Below are 14,320 nucleotides of genomic sequence, written 5' to 3' on the forward strand. Positions count from 1 at the left end.
CAAAGAGGCAGATTACATAGCCTTGTAGAACGAAAAACTATTATGCAATATCTCCTAGTACTTCAAAATTGTTATCATTTTGAAATTTTGGCATACCGGTCCAATAAAAGTGTCATTGCACAAGTTTTGGTGAATAGTGTCCCTTACAGACTATCAATAGGACAAGATTGGCAGTACATTTGTATAACAATCTAAATCATTACATTATACACCAAGATTATCCCAATAAGCCTACTTGATACTTTGATTGCAAAATCTGACAGTGTCTCTTAATCAATATAAAATGAGTAATGTTTCTTCTGTTTAGAATTTTTATGTATCTTCAAAAAAGTCTTATTTCTATTATCCTTGAAAACAACATTGCTGATGTCATACAATAGATTGATGTGTATTTCTTTATGTAATAAGTATATATATACATTGTAATGGATAGTAAGGGCATCAACCTCTTATTACACAACCTCCAAAAAACTAACACTTACACTTAGATAGAGCGGCTTTAAAAATGAAACTATTCAACAAAGATTTATACGACATCTTACTCTCCATCAGTCCTATTTAGATATCCTTATTCTATATTCTTTACCGGTTTTTTGTAAGCTTAAAGGGTATGTTATAGAACCAATCAATTAAAATTTAAAATCCCAATTGAAGGTCATATACAATATGTAGAAAGTAACATGTGGAACAGGATCTGCATACCCTTCCAGAGCACATGAAATTAACTCTAGGTTATGGTGGAAGTAGTGTTGCTCAATCTTTAGTTTTTTACGTAGTTTTTTGTATAATGTTGTCGTAAATACAATCCCCTTCCCTTTCATAAATGTAACCTACCGAATTAGACTATTTACTGGATTTGTAATCTCATAAGCAACACGACGTGTGCCACATGTGGAGCAGGATCTGCTTACCCTTCCAGATCACCCCTAGTTTTTGGTGGCGTTTGTGTTGTTTATTATGGTTGTGTCATGTGTGCTAGTGTGTGTCTGATTGACTTTTTCATTTTTAGCCATGGTGTTCTCAGTTTATTTTCGATTTATGAGTTTGACTGTCCCTCTGGTATCTTTCGTCCCTCTTTTGTATAATGTTGTGTATCTCTTTATCTTTCCACAGTTTTTGACCATGAATATAAAACACTTCGTAGACAATCCTTGAGAAAAGAATAAATAACACTTTCTCAAAATACTTTGCAAGGGTTAATACATGATATTTTTGGATATCCCATTGTAAATATATATTTATAGTTACTTCTCCTTGTTTTTTATAGACAATGGGTTGTCATTTTTCGATTGATGTTATATCATATACCATTGTTATGAGTGAGCATTACTTAACATTGATTCTGAAGATGTACTCCATTTCATATAAAAACAGATCAATAAGTACACACTTCTAACTGAACATGTAAGCAATAGTTCAACACTTACCTAAAGTATCACATTTTTTGGGCGCCCGACAAATATCTTGTCTGAAAAATACAAAAACAGAATATTGGTATAGTTACCCTATAATCGTTGGAAGAACTTGAAATAATATCTAAGGTGTAATAATGATCAACATTATAATACTATTTGATAGGCTCTGAACTATTATTCAATACAATTTATGATATAACAATATCATTCTAAAACAAAATTGCATTCATATGCTAAAAAATAGTTCTTCCAAAAATAATGTACATGCTGCATTGCTTTATTCTGGAACCATGAACAAATATATTTTTTGTTTCGTTTATTGACAAATCAGTTCTTAAAAAGCTAAATAAATAATAGAAATACAATGCTGACATAACAATTTCAAAGTCATGATTGAAGCAATGACAACATTCCTTGAATGAGAACTTTGCAATTTAAACGTTTCACCAGAAATAAGTCTGAGAAAAAGCTTCCAGCTAGCATATATATATAGGCATACCATCAAAAGTACATGTTCTGCCAAGAAAAAACTAGGGAAAATGTCATGGGACAAAAAAACAGAACAAAATATTCTTCCGACTACAAGCCAACTGTTTCAGTTAAAGCAACAAAAACATGAAATCAAAGACACCATCTCAAACAGAGTAGGATCATGGATCAGAGAAGACATGTAATTAACCCATTAATGATGGAAATTAGGTTACAATTCTTTATGCTAGGTGGGTTAATAGATTTAACAGGATCACCCAAGATCTGTAAAACTTTAGATCTCAATAATCCGTGACAAGTCATCATCATCATTATGATATAACTGTATTGTATTCCCAGCTATACTGATGACTTTCTTGTCCTTTTCAAACTTGTCACATTGCATAGTAAAACATGTGAAAAAGTACATATCTTCAAACAACCTTCTGATATCATTCTATTCATTGAGAATGCAATACAACTGTGATGTAGCAGTCTATCTACTGTTAATTAGAGTGCATACCTATACCCTTCTTCAAAGGGAACATCGATGACCAGGCAAATTCTGTAATGACATGTAATTATAACAGCCACTACAAACGACAATTAATAAGAAAAAATACAATTCCTAGCTAATCGTAAAGTACCTACATGGAATAAATGTAAATGTATCATCTTGTGTGAACTGATAAATCATGGTTCATGAAAAATGCAAAAAATCTTGAATGAAAATATTATAAACTGCTTGAAATTGGATAAACAAAAACTGTCAACTACATGAACTAAAATGCATAAACATGCATCAAATTCTTGTAAGCTACTTGACATAAAAAGTATTGTCAGCTTATTAAACTGGGACCAAGAACACTCTATCACTCAAAAGTGTAGCCATAAGAATGGTATATAGCATGAAGAATACTATGGTACTTGTTCCTGGTAACTTCAACTACCACAAAACAAACACAGGTCCAGTCCAACAGACCTCAGACCTCAATGTTCATTCAATGTTCTAAAAACAAAGAAATTTTGGTCCTCATTTTTACAATCTTTACTGAATAGTATGATATAGAAGCATCAAACAATTGTGTTTTTATGATTAAACCAAGTATATGCTTCACATGATGTCTGGCAGAAAGGACAATGAACTGTTTACATTGTAAAACAAATCACCTGCACAGCTGAAATTGCTTAAACCTAATAAATTTCGTCAAAATACATTTACAACCAAATTATGTAATTTCTTGTTATAAAAATTAGTTTAGTTTCTTTATTTTTTTTCATTCAGTAACTGAACACAGAAAAGTAAAAAGCTGGATATATTGATGTATTATACCTCAATAATTCATCTCTAAAGGAAGGTCTATAAACATGAAAGGACGGGCTGAAGTGATCGTAATAAACATAATTTACCCCCTCTGGTGGCTAATTACTTTGGTAAAGCAATCAAACACAATGGATATGTAAAACATGTTAACTAACCGCTTACATGACGTCAAACTACGTCTACAATATAAAACTATCCTAAATGATGTGTTACAATGATCAGAAGCTTGAAAAGTCATCCATTCTTTATTCCTGAAAAAACAACTAGTCAAGTACTCTGCATAGTTTTTCAAAGAGGTTAATGACAGAATATCATTGCCCATTGTGAACTTACTTAAACCACACAACAATTAACCCTAATGCACTTAACACGTAACAACCATCTATTGTGAGTTTAGTTTCAACGGGGTTGTTTGGTTTATTGCAAGTCAAACGGACTTTAGAAATTATTTTTTTTAAGAAACATTCCATTTTTTTCATGCAGAATGGTCTTTTTTCTCATAACATTACCTGGTAGATAAACAAGGGTACATCCTAAGGTACATTCTAGTTTTAAGTACAGTGTCAGTGCCGGGTAAACAAAGTGTACAACAAGGAGTTTCTATGATATATTATGCCAAATAGTTTTTATCAAAGATTTAGTCAATGATAGATATCCAAATCATAAGAGCATTCCTTAATTTCTGCCACAATAATTTTGAAAAACTTGCACTGTAAGAAACAATATGCACTGATCAAAGACGAATGATGTCAGTAATATTTTGATCATAGTACTGTTGTCTGCAAAACACTTCAAGAAGATTCACATCTATAAGACATGCTGTTAACGAATTTGTAATATGGCAAAAAATTGGACTTTCTGTATGACAAAATCAAATGGCCTGTGCACAAGAAGTTTTTCCGTACACAAGAAAAGTTTTTTCCAAAAATGTCCATGTCCAAAAGTTAGAGCAGAAGGACAAAATATCATGAAATATCACTGTGTTTCTATTGGGAATTAAATTTTATTTTAACACTATATGACCTCACAAGTACAAAGAAATTAATGTCTGCATGTTGTTGTTTTTCTTCATGTCAAAATGTTTTTTGCTTGTATAATGACATAACTTTCAACAAAAAAGATGTTATTTCTTTACCAAGTACAGCAGGAATTTTTACAATCGTTCTACCATACTTGCCTTGCTAAACATAAAGGACTAAACATTCCCAACCTATAATGAACACATACTTTGGTAACATTTGCACCATATATTTTAGAGAAAGTGCTATCTTACTTAAAATCTTCCATTTATTTTGAATTTATTAGTTTTATCTTGTCAATGTTATACAAAATGCCTGGTTTTAGGTAATACCTTCATTTAAAAACAAATGATTTACAATGATATATGCATGCATCGCAGATTTACTGCACAATGAAAGACATTTTAAATATTTTAAAAATACATTTTTCAAATAGTGTTGAAAAGAAGAGATTTGATAAAAATGCAAGCATCAAATTTATCCAAAGTTCAGGAACAGTAAGGTCAGGGAATTTAAAGCTTTTCGAGTTAATATCAAAAGTAAAATCTTTACATATTCAAGGCTCAGTAATTTACTGAAGTTAATTTGAAAAGTTTAACATGATCTAGCATAGTACCAAACATCAAGATCTTAACTTTCCATAAGAATTGCCTTCTTATCAATCATGATAATAAACTGATTAGTTTTTTGTATGTTACAATTCATTAAGAAAAACATTATTATTGCTTTCTCCTATTTATAGCTTATAACATAAATAACACAGGCTGTTACATATTTATATATTATTTGTAACATGTAAATGTATATAACTTTTAATTAAAATTTAGTCATTAAAATGAAAATGAATATCACCATAAGTATAAAATAACTAAGGAGATGTGGTATGATTTCCAATGAGGCAACTATGGTCCAGCCAGAGTTCATGGTGTGGCTTTAAGTAAGTCCACTCTAGTTATGCAAGTTTTCTTTTCTTGCATACAGAAATTCCATTTTTAACTTTTGGAAATATGTCAAAGAGACAACAACCCAACCAAAGAGCAGAAAACAGCTGAAGGTCACCAGTGGGTCTTCAACACAGCGTATTTGTAACCTTGAGGGAAGTTATTGGCCTTTGGTCTCAAGTTTTTCTTTCAAGTCTATGATTCATAATAAGCATAATCCTGTCTCCTCAAATATTGTCATATTATCATATTAAGAAAGATTACAAATCTTCCATCCCTTATTCATCCAACAAACTCTGGATCAATGTCCGGCCATTGCGATTGGATAGGATGGTAACTGGATACAAAATATGAAATGAAAATATGATGCATATGATAAGCGTTGGTAAATAAACAAACAAGCAAAGCCAAAGGTCCACAGGTGATTATCCTAACATCACAGACTCCATAAACAAAAACCATAACAAAATATGGTATAAATGACAACATGAAACAACTAAATAAAAATAAAAAGATGACAACCTATCTTAAATCAGGAGTCCTGTTTCTGGGTTCAGTAGCCAGTTGATGAAGAACTATGTTAACCAGACTGTCCAGTTTCTGAGGTCAGTCACCATAGAACAAAATGTGGACAGAGTACTGACCTCATCTTTTAATTTACTCTGTATGGGATTTCAGAGTAACGGACAAACAAGCTCATTAAAGGATGATATACCTTCATTTCTGATACAGATATCATGCAGCAAGCACTGACTACCTAGTCTTTTAACAGTGTAAGTTATTAACAAAATAACCAATAAACATTACAGCCAAACAAATGATGATGGTAAAAAAGTGTAATTGCTGAAAGGCAATCTGCATATGTCATTATGAATGAAGTTAATGAAGTTAGACCAGTCAATGAACATTGGCCTAAAAAGAATGTGTGTTGGTCATTGTCCCTAGATGTGTAACGTGTGGTGTAAAAATCAACTGGACATGATGCCTTATCATAAAGTACTGGACTGTGTGGTCCAGTCAGTTATATCAAATGGAGGAAAAATAGATTTTCTTGAATCCGTCAATCAGTAACTTGTGACATTTTATGTCCTCAGGATGTTACTAGAGTAACAGGTGTGAAAGTACATCGACACTTACTTCATTCATAAATCCTACTTTGTTTCTCCGAGATAATAGTAACTATATATATATAGCCACTGATTTAAATCTGATGCATAAAATCATTTAGTAACAGTTTTGATGATCAAAAAGAAAAAAACAAGCTTTTACTATTGCAGCCTTCAAGGTTTTTACACAAGTAACGGTATTTCAGACAATAAGAGTCCCTAACTACAGACAATTTTAATATCTGCATGTGTAGATCTTAATTTTTCTGACCAAGAAAAAGTTCAATTATTTGGTAAAAATTGAGACTTCACCAAAATGTACTGGATACAAATGTGTAAGAAATTAATTAAAAGTTTACTAAATCAATCATTACACTAAGAAGAAGAAACAAGCACTTTGGGCTAGTATATCTGGGACAGACTGGGCCCTGCTCATCGAATGGCCTACTGTTTCCCAGTCTGTACTATTCAGATAGCTTTGTATGAATGCTCAATATGAATGCACTTGATAATACTTCAAACAAAGAAAATTGATTTGTAGGCAGTAAGGTTCCAACCCATGATCCTCCCTTAAACCTTTTCACCAAAGTGATAATAATAAAAATTATATAATACTTTTAAGGTCAACAAGTAAATTTTATAAAGTTATAATTTGACTGACCGATTTTATTTATCAAATTTTGAGATAGTATTCAAACTGAAAATGCCCACTGATCTGAATTTAAACATATTATCACATACTCAATAAAATATTAATACTATGAAACAGAATCTATACACAGTCCCAGTAAATAGTGATTATTTGTTCAATGAAATTGTAATGGGACATTAAACTGTTTAAATATTGTGTCTACCTCAATGGAAATAACAAACTTATATTTAAATGAATGAATAGAATTTTTAAATGAATGAATAGAATTGACAAAGCTATTGGAATTTGTACTACAATTTATACAATTTATACATCAGCAGTTTTCTCACTTACTATTGTACCTCATTATGGTTAATATACATTAATGAATGAAAGCAGCGTCCTCAACTAATTCCTGGTTCAGATCTGACCTAGAGGGATATATTGGCAAATGGTCATTTGACAAGAAAGCATTAAAGGACTTAAGCCCTCATAAAAGTTTTAAAGGAAAGATTACTTTGGGTGTTAAACATAGTGCCCTTCTATTACTATGCCTGTGTGTAGCTGTAACTATCGGCCAAAATGTGTTAAACAAATGTCACAGCTTACCCATGATATTAGTTGTGACATACTTTTATAATTGTTCTCATTTAGCTGTTTATTTGACAAAGTTTACACATCTTTGCTGCAAATACAGAACTTATAGAGAATTAAGCCTGGAAGTTTTCAAGTAATATATTTTTAACATGAAAAATTTACAGACTATGTTAAGGATAAAAAGACAGGTGGAAGAAACAATAGTGTACAGTCATGGTTTCAATAAATAGATCAACATGCTCAATATAACCTAGATAGCTTATTGTTAACATGGAACCTGTAGTTAATAGACAAAACAGCAGAGGAAAACATACTCATTTATTTGACTTAGTGCTGGCCAAACATAATAACATTAATTGCATGTCTGTATAATAAAAAATAACAGGTTATCTTTTCTGTGTCTAATCATAGGACTGATACAAAGGTTCACATGCTCAAACAACTTCTTTGATTTCGTTTTTAAAGACTTTGTCTTGGACAGTTTATTTCTTAAATATTTCTTTCAACTACTGTTATGCAAAATAATGACTATTCATTTGTATTTTCAGAAATGTATCATTACTTTGACTATAGACCCCCCAAAACACAGCAAAAAAGCTTGATAAACCTTTTTTTTGTTCTGACACAGTCAAATATTTTATTTGATTAATAAAAGGACCATTAGGGGACAGCAACAATTTATTACAATTTGATACATAATAACTCAAAGATAATGGCACATAATAAGTAAACAGCCAGAATATCTATAGTTAAAAAACTTCAGTATGGGATATAAGTTATGCCCAGCAGTGAAAGTCATGCATAGAGAAAAAACTAACGAAGGAATTTCTAGTTATATATAAGTTGTGATACTACAATTAACATCCACCAAGGGTTCCATTGTTTTAGAAATGTATTTCGATTCTCTCATGTCTGATTTAGCTAAGAAAACATAAAAAGAAATATATTACGATAAAATCATTACTCTATAAATGCAACTTAATGTTCAAAGTATGGTTGATATGGTCTTTTGTACTTTGCAGTATTTTTGGCAATTCCCATTTTAAATTTTTATGCTTTATTAATGATCATGGGTTTGGGAGCAAAAAAACTAACATTCATCATTTCAATACAGACCCTTAATACATTGGACATCCAGCAATGTCCATCTCCTCCTTGGTTTATGTTACTAGATATACATCAGGTAACAATAGTACTGTTAGGAAGGAAAGTTTGTCATTTCTGGCACTATCAGTACATCTACACTGTCATTTTCTTGTAGTAAAGTTACACTGACTTATTATTTCTCATTTACTCTCAATTATAAAACAATTTTCATCTATTATTCTCTGATGTCTTGTTGGGAGATCTCCACTCTTACCATTATATTGTATTTCAAACATCATTTTTTCAGTTTATAACATGCTTTCTCTTCTATCTTTCTTCGTCACTTAAATAATTTGTCTAAAGACTCGTCTCCAATGACCTGTCCACCTATATCTTATTTATATAAAAGAGATTGACCAATTATCATAGATAACTAATTACTGTTTAAAGTTACAATTGTTAGAAAGCTAGTGTAGATAAACAGGTCATTGGTTTAAAAAAGACTGATATATCACATGAACTTAATTGAACCTGGATGTTCCTACCACCATATGGATAGAAACACATGTATCAATGATTCGATCAGGTCGGTTACAAGTTAAATTCAGTGTGCAGTAAAGTAGAAAAGTAAAATATAAAAGGATTGCAATGAGTTTATCCCAGTAACAGTTACAGACTGGTGCTATCATCAGAGGATTATACAATAAAACAGATACAGTATCAGGTCTCAATAGACCCATGCTGTGATCTTTATGATGTAACGACAAAATCCTCTTAAATTAGCAAGTTTTAATGGTAAGAATGCTTTTACGACCAATTATCCTAGAGACAACATTTAATCTCATATAAAAAAAAATATAGTACAACTTATTGTTTTCTTCTGTTAAAGGAGAACACACAGGAAGATCCTTTTTTTTAACATAGATTTTCAATGCACAAAAGTTGCCATGCAAATGTTAGTTTAGATATTAGGGTAAATCTTTAGTTATTTTCTAATTTGGTCCTTTCAGTGGTACATATTTAAGAGACTGATTTTTTTTTTCTTCATACTAAAATCAACTTCAAAATTACACAACAACCTGAGTAATAGGAACAGAAGCTAAACAGTATAATCTCTTGACACCGAATCGTGTCAGAAAATGTCAACAAACTATGTAAGATTTCATCAACATGTCTACTAGTATCAGATGCAGTCTGAAGAAAAAATGTTTCCAATCAAAAACATCAGAGACATAAACTTTGTAACATTTGACTTGAAAGTTGTGTTAACATTCTCTGATGTTATTTAACTTTGTAAATATTGATGAGCTAAGTGGTGACTGCTGTTTGGTCATCTTAGTGTGGGACCTTCAAATGATAACCCATTAAAAATTCAATGTTTAAATATTTGTAGACAACACTTCCATCAAAAGATTTTTTCCACAGTTTGAAATACAGAACACTTGTTCCTAAATGTTCATTCTTTTTCTAACTTTCACATTTTGTAAAGCCAGCTAGATCTAAGATCTCCTTCATGAACCTACAAATTCTTTTTTTCAGTACAGATTAAGTCAAAGACCCAGTATGAATGTATCCTTGCCAGGGAGGTTTTGTAACCTCCTTGGCTATACTGACAGAAATTGTATCAATAAAAGGAACCAGAATATCTATCTAAAAATATTTGAGTACTATCATCCCCCTCATTTACACTGATCAAAAGACTATAATAAACAACATCAAGGTCTATCACCAGCAAATTCTTCTTTTTTTATTTTTTTTTTATTTTATAGAATTATCTTGCAAACATTAAGGCAAGCTTCACCTTTTTTTACATTTGAACCCAAAGAGATTTACAAAACTTATCACTAAACTGATTTTGCATTCTTTTTAAATATCTTAATGCGATATGTATCAAGCAAATAATTTGTATAGTTCTCACTTCAATTCTCTACAAAACACCTGTGATTTTTGAAGCACATCTTTTTTTAAATGAAAAGAAAATAAATAAGTTACTAGAGAAGTGTCAAATATTTCTTTCATCTTAAGTTATTGTCATTATAATGATTTATGCATAGTGACATGCCAAAAATATCACAAAAATGCAAACTGAAGGATAATGCATGATGTAAACTTTTATAATTCTATAACAAAGATATTACCAATTTCACATATGACTAAGAAAAATGACTGATATTTATGCGGTCACAATCTCACAGCGAACAGATAAAGACCGTCTTTGAACTTTAGAGGCAAGTACAATGCAGAAACAAACTAAAACTGTAGTCTGCAGATTGCATCACTTAGAATTCTTTGGCTGTTACCTCGATAATAATGACAAACATTGGTAAAAATGTATAGAAATTATGCAGTATCCATGTTAAAAATAATTACTTAAAATAATACACTGTAGGTCAAAAGTTCATACACATGATATCTCTCTCTTATTAAGTCCAAAATAGTCCTTCCAAAATAGAGATTTCTGATATCCTCATAAGTTATTTTCATACTGAGAAAGGTGATAGAGTAATACTGGTATGTCTACTTTAATTGATGTTAATCGGTGAAATAAATATATCACTGTATTTCACACAATAGCTCTGCATTGCAACCAAAATTTTTTAAAGCAAAAATGAAAATAAAATTGGTTTTGGAAAAGGACTATTTCAAAGAGCTTTTAACAATTTATGCACATTTTTCTAACAGAATATTTTAAATTCTTCACAAATAGTGTTGTTGTTAAACACTGAGTCCTGTAGGGTCACCATAAGTTCTAATGCTATTAAAAATATAGATATCATTTCATATGTCAAATAAGGTTGACTTCAACTTTTACAGACATTTTATCTGAAATAAATTGGTGTTTAATTGGGTTTCAAAAGTGCTTGACATGTCTAGGACAGGATAAATCTATTAATCATCATATCATAATAGTCTCATCTTCATTACTAAATTTGTCGGTTTATTTCCATGTACAGTAAAACCAGGAACATTCAAGTGAATTTTCTCAGTATGATGTAATGTTGACCAAGATAACGGATTGACAGATATTTTTGAGGATTAACAGATTTTTTTGGGACAAAACGTTTCCCAACACAGCAACAACATTCCATACAGAGGGATAAATTGAGAAGTTATTACCAAAACATTATGGCACAATGTGACCTGTCTCTCACAGTGAATTGTCATTAATCACAACTTATCTACCTACTGTTTGCTCCTGGTTATCAAATTCCTCAGAATTACATGGATCACAGACACATACTGATAACTTCTTCATTAAATTATCATCATCTACTTGATCATTTTAATCATTTACTCAGTTTTCTTACACTATACTGCTGACACAGCATATTTCTACAGCTACACTCTACTGCAATATTCAATGTTTGCATCTTAAAATTTGATTGGCTGTTTTAAAATTTCATGACATAAAATTTTGATTTGATGTTCTCAGATGTTTGACATATGACACTACATTAAAATTCAAAATTTTGTGCATTTAAACAATTTCATGAAATGGAGATAAAACTGTGTATATTTCAATACTTTTAGCATCAATTTGTAGTTTGCATGCACATTTCAAAGTTATATGGATATTACAATAAGTTAGAGGTTGTTATATGTCACAAGTTGAAAATATGAATATTTATGCTTTGATTGTTTGAACATTTTGATAAGGACAATCAAAGTCATCCAAACACAAGTTTGTGTGAATGTTTTGAATCTTTAAATATCAATGATTCATGTGCTTATCCCTATAATATAATAATATGTTTTGAATTTTGACAACACTTTATTCTGAAGAACACCAATATAGCTTCTGATCATTCTCTTAAAAGGACACTTCTGTATTTTAAATACAGTTGTAGGTTTATGTGCGGTAGTACGAAGACCTCCTGATTGGTTAACATGTTAAAATAACAAATAGTCTTTCACATTGGAATTTGTTTTTAGTTTTTTCATTTTGTCACTTTGAGGGTCTCATTAAGAAACTTAAAAAGTCAATGCTATTTTTTTATTTTGATAAAATACACCCAAATAAATAAATTTGGTGTATTTACTGTCTTCTGATTGGTTAAAATAATTAGCTTTATTTTCAATGTTATCAATTTTTATGAAGACACGCCCACTCTAACGTTGTGTATTCATACGCAAACATCTGTGTACGTCGTTATTCATATTAATATATATCTTTGAGCCTTATTTTTGATAGAAATTTATTTATAATGAATGGCAATAATTTATTTTGAATTTATTGAACCATAAAATTAATTTTTGACTCTTCACATTTAACATAATCCGCTTCGCGGATTATTCAATGTGAAGAGTCAAAAATTAATTTTATGGTTCAATAAATTCAAAATAAATAACAGCCATTCATTAAATAAATGAGTCATATAGCTGTACCACGTACTTTGAAGTACAAATTGTGGCCGAAATATCATATTATGAATAAAATTAAATAGTTATTTCAATATCTTGTTTGTTTATATAGAAAAAGAAAAGTTCACTGACCAATATAAATGACCAAAATATGACAAAATCTTGATTTATTATGTTATAAGTGATTTATAATTTCTAAATTAAGTTGATCTTTTGTACTAAAATTATTTGGATCTAAACACATTACATGTCTTGTGAAAATTAATTTTAAAATCTGTCAAAATAGAATTTAAGACCTTCACATATATTGAAAAAATGAACTTCTGAACATTCACTCTGATAAACTGCCAACTTTTTCTAACAAGAACAAATAAGATTGCTCACTTATTATACATTTACCCTGCTTAATGGTCAAGATTTAAAGGAATTAAAAATGAGTCTCAATTTGGTGTGGCATAGTCAGAAGAAGTTTGATGCCATATTGAAAGAAGCTGTAAATAAAAAAAAGTGACAAAAAAATCATGTTCATGTATAATGCATATAAGTTTTTGTCAAACAGAAAGAACAACTTTAAAGGAACCGAAAGTAAGTCTGGCTGAATGGCATAAGAAAATTAAAGTTTAAGTTATGTACAATTAACGGAAATCAACTTTACTTGGAGCTGCTACGAAAATGCAACAAAAAATGTCACTGGCAGGTGGGCAATCTGCATGGTGACTTGTGACTAGTGAATGCATCAAATCAATCAATATATCAACTCCATCACTACAATACTATAAAGGTACCTTTTTTATTCATAAATACCGCCTACCAATCTTCCAATAACTCTGCTTGTATTTTGGGGGTCTCTGACAGGGGACTCTGACAGCTATGATTAACACCTTTTATTCTTTGATTTAAAGCTATCATCAAATATAATCTAAATGTTCTTCAATAAAATACAAACTTGAAAAGAAATCTAAATTTCTTTAAACAGACAAGTGTTTGAACAGATCAAACTGAGAAAATAATTTACAACTGTTTTGTGAAGAATGTAGTATTGATGATGGGGATTAGCAGCAACAAGGACAAGATTCAGTGTTTGAATTAACCATATCCAAAGTCAACAATAGTAGATTTCATATCCAAACACATTAACATTGGATTATACAGACCAGGTGAGAATAGGTGAAACTCAATTGTTACTTTATACCACACATTGATCAAACACTCCTGTTAACAAATGTCACTTTCACCATGGCTTATAATCACATCAAACTGAACTACTGTAGAAGATTTATAGGCCTTGTTATTGGAAATCTAATGTCATCCTCAAAAATAGCATGCTCTGCACTTTGCAAAATTTCTAAACACAATTGTTGTTTGCAATTC

General features: G+C 30.6%; 1 protein-coding gene across 3 annotated transcripts in view; it reads right to left on the bottom strand.

The window, feature by feature from the left end:
- LOC134685383 (A disintegrin and metalloproteinase with thrombospondin motifs 9-like) overlaps positions 1-14,320 on the bottom strand; it is a 108,766-nt gene that overhangs the window by 52,006 nt on the left and 42,440 nt on the right. For all 3 annotated transcript variants that reach the window (XM_063545099.1, XM_063545109.1, XM_063545116.1), the window contains one exon: positions 1,428-1,468. In XM_063545099.1, coding sequence (XP_063401169.1) covers positions 1,428-1,468 — 41 coding nt within the window. The remainder of the gene's footprint in view (positions 1-1,427; positions 1,469-14,320) is intronic.

Source organism: Mytilus trossulus, chromosome 1, assembly GCF_036588685.1.
Source record: "Mytilus trossulus isolate FHL-02 chromosome 1, PNRI_Mtr1.1.1.hap1, whole genome shotgun sequence".
Taxonomy (NCBI): Eukaryota; Metazoa; Mollusca; class Bivalvia; order Mytilida; family Mytilidae; genus Mytilus; species Mytilus trossulus.